Consider the following 26,270-nt stretch of genomic DNA (forward strand, 5'->3'; position numbering starts at 1 on the left):
ATCATTTGTAGTAAGTATTTGAACTTTATAGTGAGGTCCTTGACATTTTCCCCTGTTTTTAAAGCCACTGTAGATCCCACCATTCTCTCTCAGGTTTTTCTCTTTCTTTTATAACAACACACAACGGCAAGACATTTAAACATTTAATGTTTTTCATTAAGTACACAACAGTATTTGATGTAGTCAACTAGAAAACCTGGTTTTCTTTTTCTTTCACACTGGTAAAGGACACAATATTTTCGAACAGTTTTGTACAGCTATGTGAATTTTTCCTCATTTTTTTTTCTCTGTGTGTACTTAGGGAGTTTTACCATTAAAAATGGATCAAGTAGTTAATATTGTATTGTGAAATAATACACAACTTTTCCTTCTAAAGTATTGTGAGAGGTGAAGAAAATCGCTCTTGAGAATTTTCTTTAGAAAACTATTAGCCTGGGAGAAACTTATGTATCAATTGTTAACATAGAAAAAGGGGACTGTTTATCATTCTAGAAAGTTTATGATGTTCCGAAGCATGGAACCTCCATTCTTTCGCTGTTTATTTCTAGTTTCTGTTTTGTCTTGTTCTTGAATGTACTTTGAATCTTTGGTGTGTTAATCATTAACAGAAATGCAGGCACCCCATTTTAGATTTCTCAGGGACTGTTTCCTGAGCATCCCTTCATTATTAAAGTGACTCTGAGAACTGAAGAAAGCAGTATTTTTCAGTGAATGTTGTGGTGATGGATTTTATTTATTCATTTTTTTTTATCCTTTCAGAATTTGAAAGTATTCTTGAAGGGCTGTTTGGACCTGCGTTATTAAAAGATCTCAGTTTGTTTAAAGGTATTCAAAATATTTCTGGTATTTTACAATCTCTGTGGTTAAGCCTTGGTGATTTAGGTCTCTCACTCAGTGTTGTAAGTGTTAAACTGCATGTGGGGCAGTGTGTTTGTGTTTGGGTCATGCTGTTCTTTGTACACGTATAGTTAGCACAGTCCACTAATGAGCAGCTAGAACTGAGTGAAGAGTTTTCCTTTTAGAGTTTTAAGACAGAAGTGGCCTGGAGGGCATAGTGGAAAGAGTTTCAAGGTATGGCTGTGAGGGTAGAGCACATTTTTACATGTGTGAGAATCTGAGTTTGATTAAAATACAAGAATCTAAAGAGAAATGTGAAATGCCTACTTTTAATGAGGTTTTTATAAACTATATAATAGTTTTGTAGTTAGCTCTGATTTATTTTCTGAAAAATTCTGGTTTATGATTATTAAAACTTTTTTTCCTTACTTTTGCAGAGTGTGAACCTGAAAGCATTTCTGATTGGGCTTTTGATGAAAATTGTCTGTTCTGTTGCTTGAGAAGAGATAAAGTAAAGGTAACCAAGAAGCTCAGGAATGTTGTCTAGTATGGTTTAATTTCTTCACAAGTTTCTGAGTCATTTGATTGGAGGGTTTACAGGAAAAGGAAAATTTGGTTCCTTGTTTGTAAAAGAGTTTAAACTCTTTTCAGTGTGTTGATTAGCCTATTAAATCTTATGGGGTTGGGGATTTAGCTCAGTGGTAGAGCGCTTGCCAAGCAAGCACAAGGCCCTGGGTTCGGTCCCCAGCTCTGGAAAAAAAAGAAAAAAGAAAAAAAAAAAAAAAGAAATCTTATATCCCAACATACATTGTCATTCATATATATGTATATGTATATATATATATATATATATATACACACACACACACATATATATATGACAGAAGAATTAACTGGGTCTCAAACTATTATGCTTATCTTAAATATAAAGTATATGGTAATTCAAGAAATAGTCATTTGTAGTACTTAAAAACTGGCCATCAGTGCTGTTTATCTTTAATTAGAAATTAGCTCAACCTTTGTGTTTCTGTTTTATTGCCTTAAAACAAAACGAAAAACCAAACAGAATTTTGCTCTGAAAACATTTCAGTTACTGAAAACTCAGTGGGTTTACCACCCTACCTTGTTTTCATGGTATCCTGTTTCCCACAGTTTCCTGCTGCAAAGTCTAGGAAACATTCTGATTTCTTCTTTCTGCTATATAATAACTTCATGTCTTTGGCAAACTTCTATCAATTACTCCTAGTGCATTTTGTTCTTTTTTTGACCCCACAGACATCACTGTAGTCTATACCTGTAGTTTTATCTCTGGACTGCTGAAGTAGCATGATTTGTATTGAACAAAGCCTTTCCTTCTGTTACCTTAGGAGTGTGTTCGGAGTACCTCTTGTAGCTTGAAAATCTCTTGCTTTTTTTATGCCTCTGCTGTCCTATGAATGGTGCACACATGCTCTTAGTGCTGTTTCCTCTTTCGTGTGATTGTGATAAGTGTAATTTATATAGTTATTTGTCAGTTGATAGTATGCCTTGTTCTCCTGGCCCCTGTCCCCCGGTATTGAGTGTTTGTTCTTGCCTTTATTTCAGTTGCTGAAGGTAGCCATACTTCTTTGTCTCTGTATTACTATTGTACTGGCTGTTGTCAAGAAGTAACGTTGACATCTGAGTGCTATCATGTGGTGGTTTAAGAACTTCTTATAGATATCAGCGGCATCTTTTTCTTGTTTTCTCCATGAAAATCGTTCCTGCTAATATCCACATGGTATATTTTGTTAAATAGATGAGAAGGTTGTTTCGAAATTTACTGGCTTTGAAAAAGTACAGAATAAAGCAACATTGTCAGGAGTAGCCTATGGGTGGAGTTGATATTTGTTTAAATTCCGTGTGTTTGCATTTATGTGTGTATATATTGGATGTTAGCTAGTGAGCAAATCATTTAATAGGAATTGTGGTAGAAGAGAAGGAGAATAGTCGTTTTCTTTTCATATTAGAATTGGGAAGAGATCCATTCTCTGCTGAGTGATGGATCAATATGTTACTATAATATGATTGAGAGTTTTCTGTTGATGAATAAGAACAAAATACTGTGTTAATATTCTTAGGAGAAAACAAATAAGACATTAAATAATGTATCATTTAAAGTAGCTGCTTTTCATTGTAGTTTTGCAGTTTTGGTTGGGTTTTTAACTGGAATATTTTTCTGTGGGGAAGGAAATGTATGCATGTGTGCACACATATGTGTGCAGGTTTACTCACCTATGTTTGTGTACATATATGGAGGCCAGAGGGTTGACTTTGGATGACTTCTTCTCCACTCATAATTTGAAAGGTCTCACTGAACCTGGATGTCACTATCACCCAGATTAGCTGGCCAGTGAGCCCCTGGAATCCACCTGTGTCCCATTGTTCTCCTACCTCACTGTGGTTGTTTCAGGTGTACACTGGCCACGCCTGGCTTTTTCATGGGTTCTGGGGATCTGACCTTACTGAGTCATCTCCCCAGATGGAGAATATGTTTTTGTTTGATAGCTCAGCTGGTTCTATAGAGTCTGGTTTCTTCACTTGACACCATTCAGTCTCTTTGGTTTATTTGTTTTCAAGAGAGCCATCTAGTACTGGAAGGCAAGAAATGAAGGAGCCTAAATAATATGAAATTTTATATATAACCTTTGTTGAATTATATTGAAAATGATTATTCTCTGGGACTCTGCAGACATTTCTAACATCTTTTCTGAGAAAGATTAAGAGTTGAAAAGTAAATTAGAGTTGAGAAATAAACTCATTGCTTTGAAACTAACATCTGTACAGTAGAAAAAAAGGAAAGACTGAGAAAAGAAAATATGATAACATGTAGCAGTGTCCTGCTTGTTACTGGAGTCCTGAGTTTGGGATTAATGATGAAATAATGTCGAGTATGTCTGGAAAAGCAGAAGCAAGGGCTGTTTGAGAAAGAGGTGGATGGTTTTTGTTTTTTAATTTGAGTCAATAGAAATTTTAGTGAATAATAAGGGTAGTAGAATGGATAACAAATACAACTTTTATATTTATTTATAAGGAGGTTAAAAAGTCACAAAATAACTAGCTAACTTTGGGAAATGGAACTGATAATTCACCTGTAGGTTATAATGATCTTTCTGGAAGAATATTTTCTAAGACCTCTGGTGAATGTCTAAGATCAGTGATGTTATTGAGTCTTGTATGTATACTGTTTTGTTTTGTTTCTTCTTTTGTTGTTATTTGTTGTATGTGTGTGTATGTGTGTGTAAAACCTATAGTTTATAATTAGGCACAGTTGAAAGTTAACAATAAGTAACCAAACTTTTTTTTTAAAAAAAGATTATTTTATTCATATGTGTACACTGCAGCTGTCTTCAGACACACCAGAAGAGGGCATCAGATCCCATTACAGACGGTTGTGAGCCACCATGTGGTTGCTGGGAATTGAACTCAGGACCTCTGGAAGAGCAGTCAGTGCCCTTAACCGCTGAGCCATCTCTCCAGCCCGTAACCAAACTTTTAACAATCAGAACGCTTCCTCTTCATGGCTTCCAGTCATCAATTTAATGCCTTTCCTGCCTCAACTAAAGATTCTGATGTATCATGGCTATAACTTTGGCAAAACTAGCATACGTTTTATTTTTTCTTACAGTTTCACAGATTAACCTGTTAGTCTATTGAGCTTTTAAAATTTTTATTCTTTTAAGATTGATTCATTTCATTTTTATATGTATCAATGTTTTGCCTGCATGTTTGTCTGTGCATCATATTCATGCCTGGTGCCTGCTTGGGTCAGAAGAGGGCATTGGATTGTCTAAACCTAGAGTTATAAATAGTCATGAGCTGCCATATGGGTGCTGGGAATTGAACCCAGATCCTCTGCAAGAGCAAGTGCTCCTTACTATTGCACTGTTTCTCCAACTACTATTGGTTTCTTAGTAGCCTCAGCATACAGTTCTTTAAAGACTAATGTGTGTGTGTGTGTGTGTGTGTGTGTGTGTGCGCGCGCACGTGCGCGTGCGTGCACACGCACACAATAGAATTACAGTCAGTTGTTAGTTACCTAATTCAGGTGCTAGGAATTGAATTTGAGTACTTCTGAGAAGAGTAATACATATTCTTAACCTCTGGGCCATTTCTCCAGCTCAGCATATGATCTTTTTACTCTTAGTATGTCAAGAACTTTGACCTCTTCACTTATATGAAGTATTTTATGGCATATTGTAATTTCTAGCCTCACTACATTAGTGTTTGGGGGACATTATTTAGTAAAAACAGGCTGCCTATAGACATCACTTTGATAGCATGGCAGTTCATTTAATAACCAACAGCCATTGTGTGTAACCTGTATGCTTTGCACTACAGTGAGGCAGCTTGAGATTTTACTACACTACCCATAACAGCACAACTTAAAACTTGCGAATTATTCCTGGGATCTTGCATTTCCTTTGACTACAATTGACCCTGGATAACTCAAACTGTAGAAAAGTAAAACCACCAATAAGAGGAACTACTTGAGTAAAATACCACAGACATTAGAGAATATAATTTATAGGTGAAGATAGACCTCTTTGCCAATACATTTTTGTGTGTTGCAGTTTAATCCTCAAAACGGTCTTTTGACCTTGGATTAAAGATATTCTAGACTGGAGAGATGGCTCAGTGGTTAGGAGCACCGACTGCTCTTCCAGAGGTCCTGAGTTCAATTCCCAGCAACCACATGGTGGCTCACAACCATCTGTAATGGGATCTGATGCCCTCTTCTGGTGTGTCTGAAGACAGTAACAGTATACTCATATACTTTAAATACATACATACATACATACATACATACATACATACATGAATGAAAAGAACAAAGAATGAAAGAAGATATTCTAATTTTACAAATAAGAAAATGAAAGGGGTTAGAGACTGTTACAAGCAAAGCTACCTAGTTGAGATTTTACCTTTGTTTTTGGCATTAACCCAGTTTGTTAACAAAAATAGCAATGGAGATAATGACAGTGAGAGGAAGAATTAAGTGGGACCTGGAATTACTTGGAAAGAGGGAGAGAAGAAGGTAAAAGAGCTGGCTGCTGTTTGAAATGACCAGCTTTAGCCATGCTGGACCAGTCGATCCTTAACTTCTTGGCATGCTTGCATAGTTCCCCTTTCTGTTTTGTTTATCAGGCAAAAGTATTCTGTATATTTACTAAATAAGAAGCCAGGTGGTTTCATAAACTGAAAAATTATGTTAATGTGTTTTTCAGTGCCTCCATGTCCCAAAAATATATTCATAATCCTCCCCATTACTTACTTATCAGCTTCTTAGGTTTTGAGGAGTGGGTATTTGTTTGTTTGTTTTAACTCACTCTGCAGACCAGGCTGGTCTTATACTCCCAATCCTCCTGCCTGAGTCTCCTGAGTGCCACCCTGCCTGGCATTTAGCATTTTTAAAGTTCTTTTAGGCATAAGATGGGCTGATGGTGGCATAATACCTGTAACCCCAGGTAGGAAATTAAAGAACAAAACCCCCATTTTCATATAAGTATTTTTAGAGCTAATAGATAATATAAGAGAAGATAGATAATAATTCTAATAGATATTGCTTTATCAAGGAAGCAGAACCCAATTTGTATCTCAAAAGAAAATCTGTACTTTAAAGCCATTGATTTAAGTACTTGGTTTTTAGTGTGTAGTAGAGATGGTATTCATAGTGAGAAAATCATTAGTGAGTCCAGCAATAACCCAGAAAATGAGCCCGAACTAGGTAGGGTCTTTTAACTTGAAGATTCGTAGCAGAAATTCATTTAGAGAAGCTGGACTAAAGCATTACCAATCCTTGGTGATTGTGCATGTATTATGTCAATATGTAGTGGATGCAAGTAAAGGAAAAGGAAGTGATACTAGCTTTAACTTCTAAGCTCAGACGGCTTAGGGAGCTGGAAGGGGGGAAAGGTGGCATGGCCAATATAGTGGATGTTAAGTAATGGATGTATATTACTAATCTTTCAAATAGTTAAAGAGCAATGAAAAGGACTGGAAAGATGACTTGGTGGTTAGGAGCACTGACTGCCCTTCCAGAGGTCCTGAGTTCAAATCCCAGCAACCACATGGTGGCTCACAACCATCTGTAATGAGATCTGATGCCCTCTTCTGGTGTGTCTGAAGACAGCTACAGTGTACTCATACATAATAAATAAATAAATCTTAAAAAAAAAATAAAAAGAGTAATGAAGAAAACAAGAGCAGACAAGGAATAGGTGAAGACTTTAAGACGATTTTTGGAGCACAGTGGAAGCTTAAATGGTTTTTATAGGTTTAGAAGAAGTTGGAGAGGAAGAAATTAAGACGGGACATGGCTCAATAAGATTTTATATGGCCTTTGCAAAGGACCCAGATTCACTTCTAGCACTTATGTGCTGCTCACAACCACATGGAACTCCTCCTCCAGGGGAATCCAACAGTTTCTTCTGAACTTTGCTAGAACAGCCCCCTCCCCTATGTGCAGAAACCCATATACAGGCAAACATATACACATAATTAAACAAATAGTGTGGGAGTTAGGACACACTCAGTGTAAGGATAGGAGTCACAGTTGTCAGGAATTCAACAAGAATGCCTTAATGTTGCCTGTGAACTTGTTCATAGAACTTCCTCATTTAGATTAGTCCTCAGAGTGTTCTAGCCATGCTAACAACAAAAAAGGGAGTTTCAAGAAAATTAATGAGTAAAATGACTTCATTCAGCATTGTTTTTTTAAGCAAGAAAAATATTAAAGTCTTGATATTAAGTTACTCTTGTTAGTGTTACATTTTATTAACATAACAAAGGTGAGACATTTTGAATAGATGTTAATGTTTTAAGATTTTATTGATTCTAAAGTTTCATTCTGTAAATGTTTCCTTCTTCCTTGAGAAGACTTCTACCCCAAACCCTTCCACACACACTGACACACTATGTAGTCCTTGCTTCCCTGGAAATCTGTGTAGATCAGGCTGGCCTAGAAGTCACAGAGATCTACCTGTTTCTCTCTTCCTGCTAAGTGCTGGGTGTTTGCACATGAACTTTCTTTTTGTTCTTTCCCCTCTATTATAAAGACCATTTTTTATATTATTTCTCTTCTCTAATCCTTAGTTTGGTATTAGACTTATGCTCTTTATAATATTATTTATATTTTATTAACTTATTTATTGGGGTATGGGCATATGCAGGTCAGAGGACAGCTTGCAGGAGTTGGTTTTTTCTTCTGCCATGTAGGTCCCCAGATCAAACTTAGGCCCTGAGATTTGGAGGAAGCACCTTTGTCTGTTGAGCTCTCATCTTGCTACTCCTGCATCTTTGCTATAATCTGCATCTTTGATTATACTTCTTTGTGGCTTTATTATATATTTTGGTTTTTAATTTTCAAAAGATTTTATGTATATTTGTGGGCCCACAAGTGTACAGGGTGGGCCCTGAAATGGGTAGGGAGGGAAGGTTGGATAACCTAGAACGGGAGTTATCATCTGGGAACTGCCGTGTTCCAGAGAACCTGGATCCTCTGAAGAGTAGTCAGTCTCCTTAATCGTGAGTTATCTCTCTAGTTCCCATGGATAGTATATAATCAATATAATAGTCTTAACAGAGGCATTAAGAAATAAATAATACAAGGTATAAAACTAGTTCTGTCTGGTGGCACAGACACAGTGCTGTAGGCGTTTGTAATGCTTAGACGTGAGAATGCTATTATTCCCAATAGGCAGTTTTAAATATCCCTGCACTTAAAATGACTTTGGGCATCTAGGGATATCCAGAGTCATAAGAGGAGAGTGGATAGAAATTTCAGAAGGCATTCTGTTGCATTGTTTGTAAATGAAAACTGGGGATAGTATTAACTTTTAGGCAGATATCACTATTAGCTGTGAGGGTGGCTTGCATTTATTTTTAATAAATTAATATTTAATACTTTTTAATAGCATCTAATTGTATAATGGAAGAAAATTGTCATAGCAAATGTTGAGTTGCTATATATTTTGAATACTGCATTAAAACTCAGGAGATGCCATTCTCTTTTAATTTATGAGTTTGCAGGTCTGTTTCATTAGAAAGCTGAGAGAGAGAGAGAGAGAGAGAGAGAGAGAAAAGAGAGAGAGAGAGTGTGTGTGTGTGTGTGTGTGTGTGTGTGTGTGTGTGTGTGTGTGTGTGTTGGGAAGAGGGTACTGGAAGAGTTACCAGTTTGATATGGACTGTATTAAACATTTAAATTGTTTGTGGTAATATTAACATCTTAATACTTGGGCATTTATCTTTAAAAAATAGGATTTGACATAGTTCCAATAGTAAAAATCAACAAGTGTATATTGCACTCATTACACAAAAGCACCAGCTAGTGGAAGATAAAGGTATTAAGTTAATACTCAGTCATATAAGGAAGTCTTGAGCAGCTGGCCGAATGTCTCTATTTCAATACTAATGACAAGAATCTCACAACTCTTTACAGGTTTTCTAGGGACTTTTTTTTTTTTTTTTTTTTTTTTTTTGGAGCTGGGGACCCAACCCAGGGCCTTGTGCTCGTCAGGCAAGCGCTCTACCGCTGAGCTAAATCCCCAACCCCTCTAGGGACTTTTATGAGATCATTGAGTTTTCAATTTATTTTTTAAAATGTTTATATTAATGTTTCTCTGTCTCTGAAAACCCAATTCCTGTAGCTTCACTAGTGTTGAACCATTACTTCCTTGTGTTCCAAACTTCACATGCTCACTTCAGATGTATTGAACAATCTTTCCTGAATTAAAAAAAGCTCCAGTGTCTTTCAGCCTATAAAGGTAGTTAACCTACTCATTAACTTGGTGGTTTGCTTAGTCAAACTGAAGATAGCATTTATATATAGCAAAATTGCATTGAGCACAATTTATACATTATTTGTACAAAAACCAATAAATTAAGATTCTCTGTTAGACGATTGACCTTATAGGATATGAGCGTTTAAAGTGGTAACACCCTTTTCTCTAAGATTTACTGCCATTTAAATGTGAAGGAAATCCACATTTAAATCAATGGATTGCATCGTGTCAGCTTTTCTAAGGTCATCGCTAGAAATGTCAGGAAGCATAGGTAACAGGCATGGCTGAATAGCTATAGATTGGCTCAGACTCTAGGAGACTTTTCTAATGTAATCACTACAAAGCTCGTGTGCATACACTTGCTTTTAGTTCCTATGGTATCAGTTTATTCCAATTGTAACTAAATTTAGATAATCAAGGAACATAGGCAGAAGTAGCTTTCAAAGTCATCCTTTCATTTTTGAATTACACTTGGGAAACCTAGGCTACTTTATTCTTCCCAAGAGAAACTTGTCATTTGATTTTCCATTTCCTTGTCTTACACTCCCACAAGAGAAAATAAGCGGCCACTTAAGCCTCTTTCTCCAGTCTTACCTCCCCAGTTTTAGGGTGACAAATGTTAGACTTAAAAAAGAAATGGTAAGAAATGCTTGGCCTTACTATTTAAAATTTAACTTCATTAACAGTTTATTGCTGGGAGGATTAGCTTCCATGCTGATACAAGTTTGTTCCATTGTTTATTTAGTGACGTCTTTTTCTATTTCAGGGACCTGTGAGGCTGTGGCTGTTTTAGGTCTGGGAGAAGTTTAACATTTCTGTCAGGTCAGCAAAATATGCCTTGACACTGAGCCTGGCCCACAGGCTGCTTTTTAAGTACTGTCAAGTTAAAGGGCTGTGTAGGCAGCAGCTTTTGCATGTGGCTTGTAAGATCTTCAGTATTTACTACCTCATCCTTAATAGAGTACTTCTTACTCTTTACTCTCAGTGACACTTTGTAACCTAACATCTTTTCTACCCTTAAACTAATTTTCAGTAGTCTTTCAAAACTGAAGTAATATTTATATATAGTAAAACTAATTCAAAGAGTAGGGTTAGTTGATTTTTGGTAAATACTTTCGGTTATATATACATAACCATCAGCACAGTGACCATTGCTTAACAATGTTGTCACCTCTCCTCCCCACCCTGCTCCTTTGTAGTTAGTCTTTTCAGCAGACCTCCAGGCTTATGCAATCACTAATCTTACCTTTCCTAGAATTACATATGGCCCTTTAATATGCAGTCTTATGTTTGACTGTTTTGCTTAACATGACTTTTTAAGACTCCTATTTTTGTGTATAATCCGTTCCTTTATTTTCTTTGTAATTTCTCTTAGCATAGATATACCACAATTTAGCCATTTATTTTATTAAAAATTATTTAATGTATATGAGTGTCTGCTTTGCATGTATATGTGTGTGCGACGTGTGTGCCACGTATGTGCCTAGTGCCTTCAGAGGAAGAAAGCGTCAGATATTCTAGAACTAGAGATACAGACCGTGAGCCACAGTGCGATGCTTGGAGCTCAGCCTCCAGCCTCTGCAAGAACATGGAGTGCTTGCTCTTAACCACTGAGCCATCACTGACGTAAATCGGTTCTATTCCTCTCTGTTTATACTTAGGCACACCCTTGTAATGTATGTTTGGTAAAATATTGCTTTGACCTATTTGCTGTTTAAAGAAATTAACTAAGTTCTTTATTCTTTATAAACCTTTTGGTTGGATATGATTCACAGCTGTTTTCTCCTAGTCTATACCTTCTTTCCCTCCCGCCCTCCCTCCCTCCCTCCCTCCCTCCCTCCCTCCTCTCCCTTTTAAAGATTTGTTTGTTTATTTACCTGTTTATTCTGGGTATCAACCTCAGGTCTCCAGGAGTATGTGGAAAGTGCCTTTGCCCACTAAACCCTCTCCCCAGCCTCCTCAGATACTTTTTAATAGTGACACAATGTAGACTAAGATACACTCGATATTTGAAAATGTCTTTTAGAGGTTTTTATTACCACACCACTCCAAAAAGTAGTAAAATACTATATTGGGCGACATATTTTCAAAGATTACTGTTTTTTTTTTTTTTTTTTTTATGTATAGGGGCATCTTGCCTGCATGTCTCTGTGCACCATGTGTGTGCTGTACCCAAATAGGCTAGAAGAGGTCATTGGGTCCCCCTGGCACTGTAGTTACGGACAGTTGTGAACTGTCATGTGTGTGCTGGGAGTCAAACCTGGGTTCTCTTAACTGCTAAGTCATCTCTCCAACCCCCGTGAAAGTTTTTAGTGAAGAGCTTGGGTGTCTTACTAGACAAGATCTTAGCCTGTTCACTGTTGCAGCTTTAGATCTGGATGGTCAGACTATCATGTGTTGGCAAATTCTGTAGTTATTTTCTTTCTATCTCCTCCTACCCCAGAGCACATTTGTTGATTTTAGAAAAGATTTCACTATGTATTGCTGGCTTACCTGGAACTCACAACATAGACTAGGCTGGCTTCAAATTCAGATCCATCTGCTTCTGCCTACCAAATGTTGGGATTAAAGGTGTGTGTCACACCTTGCCTCTCTCTCACTCGCAGCATCTTTAAAAGAAATTAACTTAGGAGGACTTGCGGGTCATTACTTTGATTCAGAAGATCCAAGTCTGACCACTTGAATCGGGTCCACGGAACCATGTGGTGAAAGGAAGAGACCAATGCTTGCAAGCTATTCACCATAATCTATACGTTGTAGCATGTGTACATGTAGTCACAGTAAATAAAGATATAAGAAAACAAGGGATATTTGAAGTTGGTACAAATTAGAGAGGCTACCAGAAATATAGCCCCCAAAATCAAACCGGTCTTTCCCACAAATCCCATCTATAGAACCAAACCATTGCTTCTTCTCAAATGTGAAATAGCCTGTACATAGGAGCTATGTAAAAATTATGGTATTTTATTTGAAACCAATTCACGTCTACTTGGATGCATGTAAAATAATTGCTGAAAGAGAAGGCAGCACTTTCCTGAATAGCATGGTGGTCCTGTTCTGTCAGAAGCAGATCTGTGGGAGCTCGTAAAGGTAGATAGGAGGAGAGCTCACTGTGGTTTTTTTATTGAGAGAAGAAAGCTACAATGGCCAGGCAGTGTAGAAAACAGAAACATTGAATAAGGATTTGCATTCCAGATACCGACTTATTATAAATAACAGTATAGTCTTTTAAGTGATACAATAATAAATCAATACAAACGAAGCAATGCTGTATATAACCATGATCTTAACATTAGTTGGAAAATTAAGGATTACCTTATAAGTAGTACTAGGGTTATTGGTTGATCACTTTTGCCTTCAGTAATTCATAATATGCAAAATTTAATGCTCCTTACTCAAAGTGGCTAAAATAAAAATCGTTTCCATCTAAATTACTTTAGACTTGTTATTCATTCATTGATTTTTTTTTTAAGGTATGTGCTTTGCCTGCTTGTGTGTGTGCATGTGTACTGTGTGCATGCATGGTACTAGGAGAGAGGACATTGAATACCTTGGAACGAGGGTTCTGCACGTTTGTGAGTCATCTCGTAGGTGTTGGGAACTTAATCCAGTCCTTTAGAAGAACCACAAATGCTCTTAACCATTGAGCCATCTAACCAGCTCCCTTTTTCAGATTTTTTTAAATTTTATAATTGCATGTATTGTAAGCTAAAACTGATCATAGGAGAAAAGTTGGGGGATACGTTCCAGGAAAAAAACAAGCCATTTCTTTTGATCCATTTGTTTTGATAATCCGTTCTAAAGAAATACTAGAAATATGGAATATAGTCATTGTAACATTTAAAAAAAATTATATGAAGATTTATTCAAACATTATTTTCATTATCTAGTATAGATTTTATTTATTATCCTGATAATAAATCCTAAATTGTTACTCAGATCACAGTGTTTAACACAAAACAGCCTTGACTGGTTTTCTAGTATGAGGGAAGCAGAGTCAGGCAAATTTAGTTTAAGACCAGTCTGAGCTACAAAAAAACTTTTAACTGCTTTATAAAAATAAGTATGCCTAGAATTTCAATACTGATTAGTTTCACATAGATCGTGAAGGAATCTACTTTCAAGTGAGTTTAGAGTCATTGTAATATCAAAATTTCCCAAGGTTCACTTTTCCCTGTGTTCTTAGGGAAAGTAAGTATGATAGTCATCCTAGCAAATGTCTTCAGCTTTGGCAAGAGTTAATTAATTCTATGTACGATAATTTTTTAATGTAAAACATCATAACCCTTAGAATAGAATACTAACAGAGTTCACAGACACATTTTCCTCTGTTCTGGAATTCCGTGTCAGAATTACAGTAAGTAAGCAGTTGTAGATACATGACAGTGGTGAGGGACACCATCATTGACAAAGAGCCAGTATTCTATCAACTTACTTTAAAACTTTTATTGATTCTTTGTGAATTCCACATCATGCACCCCAGTCTTCCCATCCTTCCATATCTACCCTTCACCCTTGCAGCCTTCCCCCAAAAGAAAACAAGACAAAAAAAATAAAATAAAAATAAACATTAAAAAGAAGGAAAGACATTTCGCTGCTGAAGCTGCAGCGTTTTGCTCCAACAGCTTTACTTGCTATGTCCATTGAAATGAGTCACTGTCTAGTTCAAGATCTCTGGCTTCAGCTATATTTTCAATAATGTGTCATCACAGGGACTCCTCACCTCCTGTTGTTGCCCCGTGTTGTGGAGATCCTGCAGCTTTGATTATGCAGGACCCAGCCATTCATAGGTGGGGTAGATGTTGGGGCCAGCTCAGCACTGTGTCTCTGGGCCTCGATGGTATCTGAGCTGTTCGGCCTCCAGCTCTTCTGCACCTGCTCTACCAGGGCCACCTCTCCAGCAGGGACGTTCATTATATTAGCTCTTATGCTTGCAGCCTCCCTCAGTTTTCAACTATTTATCAAGGAGTTAAAAAAACTCAGAGTTACTACAGCAATAACTGTGCGGTTAATTACTCACTAGTGTGTCGTTTGAATAATCAAGTGGATTTTGGAGACAGAATTACCTATAGATGTGAGCTGATTTACCAGCTTATATCCTAAAGCAAGTAACTCCTAGAAAATAGAAACTCTAGTTTAGACTGACCCTCAGCCTTTTTCCTATTTGGTCTGGCCAGAACCTTCTTTTTTATATTGTAGCAACCAATGTCTTTTAGTTATATATTTGTAGAACAGTATCACGTGTTTTTTATTACATTTCGCCAAACCATATATAATGCATGTATTTAAAATACAGATGTAGTGAAGGAATGATACTGGAATGTTGGTTGATTCCCTGTTACCTGGGTATTCAGTTGTTCGCTCTGTGCTGCATAAACTTTTGTTCTTATCGGTTCTTTGTGTGTTGTGCATGTATACACAGCAAGGAACAGCAAGCCATGGTTTATTGTGCAGCATTTCTGTAAAAGATGTTTGTTTTTCTACAACTCAGAGAAGAGTTTGCCACCTTCCGAGTGCTGCTGGGATTAGTTAGAGGCACGCACCACCACCCCTGGCTTGCTCTGCATTTGTAGACAGGATGTTTAGTTGCGGCTGATAAAATGTATGATTAAAGTGGAAAACAAAGCAAAATGTATGATTTTGTTCTATTTTTAATCTTTAGTTATTGTTCTGAATAAAGCAAGTGAAATGACTGAGAATGAAAGTCATTTATACATGTAGTATATATGTGTACACAGTTAGATTTGGAAGTGTATTCACATGTGGGTAGAATAGGTTAACAGAGGTATCCTTTTCATTCCTTCTCTACTAAATCTTTTGAGACAGTCTCTCACTGAAACTGAAGTTCACCATTCTGTTGGACTAGACCGTCTAAAAGCAAGCTCTAAAGATCCTCTCCAGTAATGACATTGTGGATCATGTGTTTCTGGCTTCTTTCCTGAGTGCCAAGACTCTAGACTCAGGTCCTTGTGCTTGTATGACAATCATCTATTGATTGGACTATTTCCCTACTTCTTACATAGAAACTCAAACGTTCTTCTAACATTGGCCTCAAGAAGAGAGAACTCTTCTAATTCTTCATAGGTAGGCATATTACAATGAAACTTAAAAATATCCAAACCAATTATTAAAAAGCAAAATCTTTTTGGCGAACAAGTCAGAGAAGGCTGGTAGCTTCTTTTTAGTATCAATTGAAAAAATGTGTTAAAAAGTTAATGTTAGGCTGGCAGTGGTGGTGCACACCTTTAATCCCAGCATTCAGGAGGCAGAGGCAAGTGGATCTCTGAGTTTGTGGCCAGCCTGGTTTACAAAATGAGAGTTCCAGGACAGCCAGAGCTACATAGAGAAACCCTGTCTGCAAAACAAAACAAAAAAGCAAAAAGATTAACATTACCAGAAAAAAATAAACAAGCAAAAAGAAGAATCCTTTCTGAAATCTAAGTTTCAAATATCAGTAACAGTTTACCCTGCAAAAGCGCCTCATTGTTGCCACAGAGTTAGCAATTTATGCCCCGGTTTATGGCAAAAACAGTAAAATAGTCAACTAACGGTCATTGGGAGATAACAGCCTGATGTGTGGTATAAATGCAGGCAGAGAGCAGGTGAGTGGAAGAGAGACAGACTGGACTGAAATACTGAACAGTCATAACATAGTCATCTAAGAAATGGCACCAGGACCTACTTATCTGAATTGGAGATGATTTACTCTTGCTATTTCAACACTTTGGAGGTGAAAGAAGGAGAATCCTTCTTCCTTGAGTTGAGCCTTGGTAAATACTGAGGCCCTGCTTCATACATGGGGAAAACCAGAACATCATGAATCACTTATACCCAGCAAACATATATCAGGCCGTGTTACTCATGCTTCCTAGGTACTGTGATGATTCTTCAAGTGCTAAATAGAGTTAACCTAGTGATTTAGAAATTCCCTCCTAACTGTGTAGCTAAGAAATGAAAACAGGTATCCATACCAAACCTGGGGCAGTTAATACCATATTCCTTACTCATGCGACAGTGAGAGAGTGGAGATTTCCAAATAAGTGTCTGCTCTTGAATGAGATGTGATGTAGCCAGAAAGTAGAATGTTCACTTAGCAATAAAGGAAGTACCACACTGGCCACAATATAGATGAACCTTGAAGTTATATTCTAGGGGAAAATACCCCCCTGAGAAAATATGACTCCATGTAGATGAAATGACCATAGTAGGCATGATTCAGAGGTAAAATAAAGTATGACTGGCTGCTTCAGAGGAATGGAGGCTGAGTGTTAATAGGATCCAAATGCTGATTGTGATGGTAGACATTTATAGATATGAATAAAATCTATTAGGCTTTACATTCAGTGAATGAGGTATATCTGGTGAAAGTGTGTCACATAAACTGGTTGAAACAAATAGAAATGATGATAGTTATAATGGAAAAATAGAGAATGTGGTTGTAAACCATTGGTATACTGTAAGTCTTTGAAATGTGTGGGTTATAATGTGCTCTCAATTCTTATGTACATTTTATTTTGCAAAGTGTAACCTACTGTCTTGTTTAGAAAGTTTTTATAGGTAGTCTGTGGTAAAAGTAAATGCACGAGTTTGTACACTAACTACAGTGATGTGGAATGCGCACACAGGATGGAGAGGGTGCTCACAAGGTAGACTGCATTCTCTTAGTATTTTCTGTGCTGTCCATCACTGTTCCAGTCTCTGGTTTACTTGTGAGAGGCAAGGATGAAAATAAGTGCAGAGCACTGTCCACTAACCACATTGTGCTCCTGCAGTCAGACGTGATACTGGGAGCTTCTGGGAGGAGCTAATCGCAGCATTGGAAACTTCTATCTCTGTCTTACTCCTGTATACATGTATGTTCAAGCACGGACACACTGTAACTAAAATACTGCCGTGTACTTGGAATAGGAGGTGTGTGGATTCAGCTCACTCTCACAGTGCCAGCTTTGACTTACTTACAATAGAACAATCCAGTACAGATCTGAGAGCCATCATTACAATACAGTTATCTAGAAACAGAATTTTAAGTTTTAAGTATTTAAACCAATTTAAAATTTTTAAATATTTTAATTGTATTATAGTAGTTGTTCTAGTGGCTGGTAACACTTGCCTTTATGCATCTGTGCTTTGGATTTTTGAATGGGGAGAGATTTCTGTACAAACATTTCACGCAATATTTTTGCAGGGACATTTAGTCGGTCTGGATGAGCCAGCTTCCGGAGCTGGGCAAGAAGCTTTGCTTAAACAAGAGCACGCAAAAGTCACTCGACTCCAGAGGCAAGCAGAAGAGTTCCTCAATGCAGTCTTTTATAGAAAAGGTTGGTTTCAGTGGCAAATGACACAGCGTCTGCTTGTCATATATTAATCTCCTTAATTTTATTGTCATTTTAAGTTACTCTTTAAATATTTCTGTATTCCTTTATCACATTAAATTTGGAATAACGTTAAGACAACCCGTTGTCCATTTAATTCTAAACTGGGGATGAGGTTTAGTTAAATAGTTCAGAAATTTATTGTGAAACTTTGCAGTTGATTAGATAAGTTTTAGAATATAAAATGCTACTTATAATTATAAAAATTAAATCCTTAATAACTATAAAACCAGCTCAGTAAATTGAAAATATGACCTGAAATTTTATTTGAAGTGGAAATGTAGTTGATCTTACAATCGTAAATATTTTTGTAAGCACTTATTTCTTTAAAATATATTTATTTTTATTTTATATGTGTGCGTATTTTGCTTGCATGTGTGTCTGCACCATGTATCAGACCCACTGCAACTGGAGTGAGGCTGGTTGTGAGCTGTCATACAGATGCTGGGGACGTCCAGCCATTGACATGCTCTCATTTCACTGAAGTGTGAAAAACTTATTTCATGGAAAACTATACACTAAAATAAACTCTCTTGCTTATATTTTGTATAGAATTTAATAGGATTTCCAACACATCATTCTCCTTAAAGAAGCTTGTTTTACATTGGTTTTGAAAAGCAGAAAGATGTCTCTACCAGTCTTGACCAACCGGTGGTTCTCAAACCAAACCACATGCAGCCAAGGATAGTTATGAATGTGGTCTCACACAAAATTGTAAACATAGCTTAGGGCATTATGCTATTTTTTCAAATGTTTGCAATTAATGTGATATGTTGTAATGCCAAAAAGAAGCATACATCTTGAGGCTTAGGGATTCTTTTTAGAGACAGTTAATTCTTCTGTTTTCGTTTAATTTTACATGTGAATGTGTACGTATGCACGTGCCATGTGTGCATAGTGCTCTTGAGAGTTAGACAGGGATTGGATAACCTGGACGTGTGGGGTTAGAGATGTTTGTGAGCTGCTGTGTGGATTCTGGAAAATCCCAGCCCCTGCAAGAACAAATACTCTTAATCATTGAGCCGACTTTCCACCTCTCTTCCCCCTCCTTCCTGTTGTTGTTGTTGTTGTTGTTGTTGTTGTTGTTGTTGTTGTTATTCTTCCCCATCCCTACCCCCACCCCGACTCCCACACAGGTCTCACTATGTACCTCTGGCTGTCTTGGAACTCACAAAGATTCTGCCTCCCAAGTGCTGGGATTAAAGGCAGGCATTGCTATACCCCTCTTCAATTTTTTCCTTATCCATATAACCTCTCTATGATCTTATCTTGTTTTAATTAGTGAAGAGTCTGTCTGTCTGTCTGTCTAATCTATCCATCTATCCAGCCACCCACCTACCTGACTTTTTTGTTTGTGGTTTGAGATGGGTCTTGCTTTGTAGCACTGGGTAACCTAGATTTACAGGAGATCCTCCTCCCTCTGCTTCCCAAATGTTAATAAATTCTTCCTGAATGAATTTCTGTTCCTTAATTATATATTCCCCTCTCCTGCTAAGGTAGAGGTGATTATAAGTTCTAAAAACATTTCTACAAGGTAGACATAGTAGTACACATGTGTGATCCATGCAGTTGGGAAGTAGGGATGGCCCATTCTTGAGTTTTAGGCCACCTGGAACTAAAAGGAAGTAAAGGAGTCATTTATACTGCTGGTTATTGGTCTACCTAACCCTGGGCAGATTCAAAGAGCCCATCTCTTGCACTGCACCACACTTCCAGTGCCTTTATACCACTCATTCCCAAGATGCCCTTGTTCCCTCTCAAGGTTGACAGGGCATCAGAAGTGAAATAAGATTCTAATGTTTGGTTACTGTTGGACACCAGCTGTCATGCTTAGTGTGATCAGTGTTTCCAGAACATTAGCAAGGTGAGATGTCCTGTAAACTTAATGGTATTCCTTAACCAAGTTTGTTGTTTGGAGGAAAACACATGCTTTTGTATTTTTATTGTTTTTTCCTATTAGATCCCCAGGAAAATCAAATTTCTAAGAGTGCCAGCATTTCCCTTTAATACTCATTGGCACGCTGACTTGTATCCCCCAGATGAGTCTTTCAGACTTACTTTATCAGCATAAGTGCCTCGAGTTTTAAAAAATAATTTCATGAGTTTTGTGAATATTTGATTGTTTTAATAAAGGATTTTACATTGCTAGGAGTGGCATCACACTTCTCTCATCTCAGCAGCCCATCCCTTAGTTCCTGCCAGCCTCGTCTGCACAATGACTTCCATGCCAGTGAAGGCTACGTAGTGGAGACCCTGTCTGACAAAACTGGTGGGGGGGGTTGACATTTAAGGTGTAAAGTAGCAGCTTATTATCCATGTTTACAGTTGTTCTCCACCAGAATGTATACAATGTCCTTGGTTTGTTTGTTGTTTTCGTAACCTTTTAAACTAAAGCTAGGAAGCCTTCTCCCAGTGTACATTTTCTACCTATTCTTTGGTTAGGGGTAATGGTTAATCGCAGCCGGTTCTCATGTTCTGCCCTACTTAGTTCTGTGCCTTTGTCCAAGAAGAATAACCTGTGTTACAGTTCTTCACATGCTCTTGGGTTCATAATGTTCACAGTAGGAATTCTTACCTTAAAATTGGCTGTAGGATTTCAAGAGATAAGATTTGTATGCAACTTGAGTTTGTATATTGGTTGTACACTGGTGTAAGGTGCTCAGAAAAAGGAACCGTTGCTTTGGAATTGAAAGTTCTTTCTCTTTGCTTTATATCTTAATATTGTTACTTTATAGGTGTTTCATTAATCTTGATGAAAATATCTGTGAAGTAGATATTTGTGTGCTGTGATGTCAAAAGCAGTCAGTATCCAGGGAGATGAGCTGACGTTTTTCAGAAGAGAGTAGTCTGTATAACTGAGGTTAGCTTTCTCTGTCCTAAATGCTAAACAGTGTGAAAGTGTTTGAGGTTTCACATTTTGGAATCTTTGTGTGGACTTCACCAGTTAAGGACCCTAATCTGAGAATCCAAAATTCCAACATTTTTGAGTCTTATGTCAACACTTGAAAGATTAGAATCTCAGAGCACTTTGTGTTTCAGATTTTCACGTTTGGCACACTTAGCCTTTAATTCCAGTACTGGGATTTTGTTTGTCCAAGGGTTGTAAATTGTGTATTTTAAATAATTATGTGGAGTTTGGTACAACTAAGTAGGAATATACATGTTGTAAAAACAGACTTTGCGATTGGGCCTATGTAACAAGTTCCAAGAAGGGCACTATGCTTCTCTCAGACATAATCACACTCTTTCTCAGCCTGGTTTGCTACCTGTGTTAAAGGTGGGGTAATTCTGCCAGGAGTGGTAGCCTTTAATCCCAGAAAAGCAGGAGAATAATGTTCCAGGCTAGGCTGGTCCACATTAGGTAGCTTCAGGGCACCCAGGGCTAAATAGAGGGAAATGGGGCAGGGGACTCTCTCAAAGAAAGATTTATGTAATAATTTCTTAAAATAGTATTTGCATTTTATATATACCACTGGCTGTGCTTTAATTGTTGGGTTGGCTGGGGGTGTTTTGTTCTGTTTTGTATTTATTTTTTCCTTTCCTTTCTTTTTGAGACAGGGTCTTTGTCACTATGTAGACCAGCCTGGCCTCCAGTTTTCAGAGAATTGCTCGCCTCTGCCTAAATACTGGGATAAATACGCCACCACATTCAGCTGTGGTGTGCTGTAGCAGTTACTTGTTTTCCTGTGGATTCTCTCCCAACAGCATCTTATAATGATTGCTTTTACTTGACTCAGTTAGTGTCTCCCTCTCATGATTACAGAATTTTTTAAGTAAACAAGCAATGAATGCATCCAAGAAACTCTTAGAAGGTAGAGAATTTTACATGGCAGCAACGGCAGTCATGCACGTTCAATATTTTCTCTCATGATTGTGTATTCATTCAGTAAAGAAACAAGATACAGTACTGGTTATTGTAAGATCCTTTACTCATCACAAAGCTCTCTAATAGTTATTAATTAACACAGACTCATAAATTACTATGTCTTGCTATAGATTTTGAAATTTTCAAATCTTTATTACACATTTTGCTTTCCACGATGTAAAAATCATACCATTAATATATTAAAGTTTTACATATTCTTTCATATGGAGATTATATGTTATGTAGGGGAAATAGGTCTTTCTATAACTGTAAAGTCAATAACTATTAATAAGAAAATTCAGAAACCAGGTGTGATGGCATATGCCTTTAATTCTGTGTGGTATAATAAGTAGGCAGATCACTGAGTTCCAAACCAGCTTGGTCTACATAATGAGTTACAGGCCAACCAAGGCTAAACAGTAAAACTCTTTCAAAAAATAAAAGATTACCAACGTAGGGGCTGGAGGGAGGGCTTAGCAGGTAAGAGCGCTTGCTGCTTTTGGTAGAGGACATGTGCTTAGATCTTGGCACATACACAGCCACTCACAGCTACTTGTAACTCTAGTTCCAGGAGACTTGGCCTTCTCTGACCTACACAGGCATCAGGCATGGGTAGTAGTTTATATTTGTTGTGTTAATTTATGTTAGTGTACACTTAACACACACAGAAGCACACACATCAAATGAGTGTCAGAAAGGCTGCCTACATGGCTAGGTAGGGAAGAGCGCCTTTGCTGTTGAGCCTGACAACCCAGGTTGGACTCCAGGACTCTCATGGTGGAGAAAATTGACTCCTACAAATTGCCCGCCAACATCCAAAGTTAACATGACACCAGTGTGATCGCCTGCGTGTGCACGTGCACACACATACAAACACACACGGGTGCGCAAGAAAATTGGGTGGATAAAAATATTTTAAAAGGCACTCTATGGCTCAAATTTTATTAAAATGTGATAAAACATTGCAATTGGTTGTACAAATGGAATCTTTCTCTTTATTAAATATCTTTTTTTCATAAACTGTTTGCAACACTGAGTCTGTATTTATGGAGGAAATATAGGGTTACATTTCCAAATTATTATGAACATTTATTTGCTTTTTCTAGCTAATTTTAACAAATAAGGAAATTAAAGACTTTTGAGAACTCTTGTAAAGACCTTGGAGAGAGGTCAGGAGTAGAGTTATAAAGAAGTTTTATTAGTAATTACCTGTACAAATTTAGGTCACATTTCTCTTGTTTTCAAGGCATTAGTTGGTAATTGGTTTGATTGTTGTATTTATTACTCAAATAAACTGAACAAACACTTTACATCAGAGAAGATTAGGGATACTGGAATCAGCAGATGCAGTCTCTATGTAATTATGGGAATGTGAAGATAACAGGTTTACACAGATCTTTTCCCTTTCATCCTTACCCAATTTGAACTTGACGATCCTTTCCAGTTCTGAGAGAGTCAATGGTTTCCTGTGTTCTTTTGAGCATCGTCCAGATGTTGATTGCTTAGGTGTTCATTTCATTACTTTCCTAGCTGTTCTTTAAAGGTTGGCAGGTTATACTTGAAGAACTCATGGAAAATATGTGGTCTTCAGCTTTAGAAATGTGGTGTTTAAGTTCCTACTTAGGAGTTCTGAAACTGATTCACAGAGCAGTAGTAGTTGACACCATAGCTCAAGGCCTTCCTCAAGCTGCTCAATCTGGAATTCTGGGGACAGTACCCAGCAATCTGTCATTACATGCATCTTGACATTAAATACTGGATCCTAAAGTTAACTGTCTTTCATGTCTTGTTATTCCTTTACTCATTAACAAGAAGTAAATTAAGCAGTCATAAATTCAGTAACCCCTCACTTGTAGAATGTTGAGGAGATAGTTAAGGGAAAATCAAGGGAAAAGTTGACGTTCTCTACACATAACTACAGTAACTGTTTGCTAAGAGAAGGCTTAGGTGTTTCCATATCAGGTAAGTGATTTTATCCAGAAAATACCATTTGATATCCCCTTATTTAATTTTGTAATCTTAGCAGGTAAATTGTTAAGAAACACACGAACATTTTATTTTTAGCATCTACAATTGCTTATCGATTAAGACTATAAATCAAATGAGGAATACAGTTGTTAGGATACTAAATTTTTAAGGAAAGCTAAATTTTATGTTTTCTTGAAAGCTGTCTTTTTTTCTTTTCCTTAGTTTATTGTCCCACTTTAAAAGTTAATAAATCTTTGTTTACAGACAGTCCCTGGGTCTCCGACCCCAATATTCCCTTAGTGGCCCGTGAGATCATGCAGCGAATGATCCAACAATTTGCTGCTGAATATACCTCAAAAAATAGCTCTACTCAGGACCCCAGCCAGCCCAATAGCACAAAGAACCAAAGCCTGCCGAAAGCATCTCCAGTCACCACCTCTCCCACGGCTGCAACTCCTCAGAACCCCGTGCTCAGCAAACTGCTCATGGCTGACCAAGACTCACCTCTGGACCTTACTGTCAGAAAGTCTCAGTCAGAACCTAGCGAACAAGGTATGGTTTGATGTCATGGTCTTCTCCACCCAGTCAGAAGACTTTAATTTGGGGAGGAAGAGTATTACAAATAGGGCACCACCAACAAGAATAGGATAGAAAACAATGTGATTCTATCTGGTCATGATTGTATGCTCCTTGTGTGTCCCAACTGCGTGGCTGAGGCAGGGGATCACCTGGGGTCAAGACCAACCTGGGCAATGTAGTGAGACCTATCTTTTAAAAGTAAAAACGTCTTTCTTAAAACTGTTCTGACTATTCAGTGATAGAGAAGTGCATTAGTACATGACAATTGTGATGGATACACCATACAGGAAAGTTAAGGAATTATTACTAAACTTTACACTAGCGTGAGGGCAATATAAAATAATATATCAGATTCTTAAAACCGTAAAAAGGCGAGTTTCTCCATTTCTCCTCAGTGTTCTACTATTAATTAGCACCTAAGAAACACTCTTTGCATGTGTATTATAATTTCAAAGAGTTAGGCTGGGCAGAGTGATGCACACCTGTAATCCCAGCATTTGGGAGGTGCAGGCAGGCAGATCTCTGTGGGGTTAAGACCAGCCTGCTCTACTAGGTCAACAAGGATTACATAATGAGACCTATGCTTAAAAATAAGTAATATTATAAATAAAAGACAATATTGTTTAGGTTGTTAGGTGTAATATATACGTCTACTAAATTAAGGAAATAACTTGAAGACGTTTCCAAGTGTTAATTGAGGATCCAAGTCAGTGGAAGCATTAAGAGGCTTTGAGTTTTGTTCAGGTGTTTCTTGAGTCTCTGAAGTGCATTTTAAATAGATTAAGGCCCTGCTGCTTTGTGATCTCATGAAGTGTCGTTAGCATTTTTTTGCAACTGAGGCTCTTTTAGACTTCTACAAGTGATTGTAATTGGTGGTATTTTAGGGAAAGACTTTATTTATTGTCTTCAAAACTTAAGCAGAAACTATATGCTATGTATGGATTTATTAGCAAGAAATAAATTTTAATGAAAGAAAGAATTTTTTAAAAATAATTTCTTCAGAAGAACCTTTTTCTTATTTCAAGTAATATATGAAGATGTCTCCGTGTATGAAGATGTATTTGAGAGTCCTTTCTCCCTTTTCCCATCCTGGAGAACTCATGGCCTTCTCTCTGTTGACTCTGACAGTGGACCTTTGGTTACTGTATTTACAAAGTTGTTTCTTTTCTTGTTTTGTTCGTTTGTTTGATTTTTTTGTTTCTTTGTGTAGCCCAGGCTGGAATTCTAGGCATGAACCACTGCTCAACATTTTCTGATTTATTGAAGATTTGTTGTTGTTGTTGTTGTTATTGTTTTTACTACGAAATGGCATTTTCATTAAAAATCTTTTGGCTGTAGATGCTGTATCAACAGAAGCTTCAGATTTATAAAAGAGCAGGCATGTGTGTGTATAGTGCTGGCAGGGGAGGGTAGTTCATAGGGACTGTCCTAGGCTAGAAATAGGCTAAGCACTTACTTTTTAGCTCTCCAGTTGGGTATTAGATATCTAATAGGTTGCTGCTTGGTTCTTTAAACAACAATTAGGTTTATAAAGGTTTTAATGACTTCTAAAAACAAAACTTTATATGAAGCTGGGCTTCTAATTTTAGAAGTTTAGTTGCGTATTTACTTGTAACAACTTGAAATGGGGAGTTGCAGTCAGATGCACATTGTATTAGATTCTGTCCAGGATTTATGTTTGGCATAGACACTAAGACCTTCCTGCTCCCCAGTTAGAAATCAAATCAGAAGCTCTTGAGTTATCTTTCCTGACTCTGTAGAATGGAAGCTTTGAAAATCGTCAAGTATAGCTGTGTCTACAAAGGGATATTAACTTTGAAAAAAAGGAAATCTTTAATTTTACACATT

At 37.3% G+C, this 26,270-nt stretch overlaps 1 protein-coding gene across 8 annotated transcripts in view; it reads left to right on the plus strand.

Annotated features, from left to right (window-relative positions):
• The window catches only part of Lcor (ligand dependent nuclear receptor corepressor), a 103,980-nt gene that overhangs the window by 48,137 nt on the left and 29,573 nt on the right, over positions 1-26,270 (plus strand). For 4 of the 8 annotated variants that reach the window (XM_032891957.1, XM_032891954.1, XM_032891962.1 and 1 more), the window contains exons 3-6: positions 760-825; positions 1,275-1,354; positions 17,824-17,956; positions 24,108-24,395. In XM_032891957.1, coding sequence (XP_032747848.1) covers positions 24,158-24,395 — 238 coding nt within the window. In that variant the 5' untranslated portion in view covers positions 760-825; positions 1,275-1,354; positions 17,824-17,956; positions 24,108-24,157. Of the gene's footprint in view, positions 1-759; positions 826-1,274; positions 1,355-10,404; positions 10,461-17,823; positions 17,957-24,107; positions 24,396-26,270 lie in introns of those variants that run through there. The other 4 variants (XM_032891960.1, XM_032891956.1, XM_032891955.1 and 1 more) reach the window with 4 other exon arrangements.

The sequence above is a fragment of the Rattus rattus genome, chromosome 2 (assembly GCF_011064425.1).
Source record: "Rattus rattus isolate New Zealand chromosome 2, Rrattus_CSIRO_v1, whole genome shotgun sequence".
Lineage (NCBI taxonomy): Eukaryota > Metazoa > Chordata > Mammalia > Rodentia > Muridae > Rattus > Rattus rattus.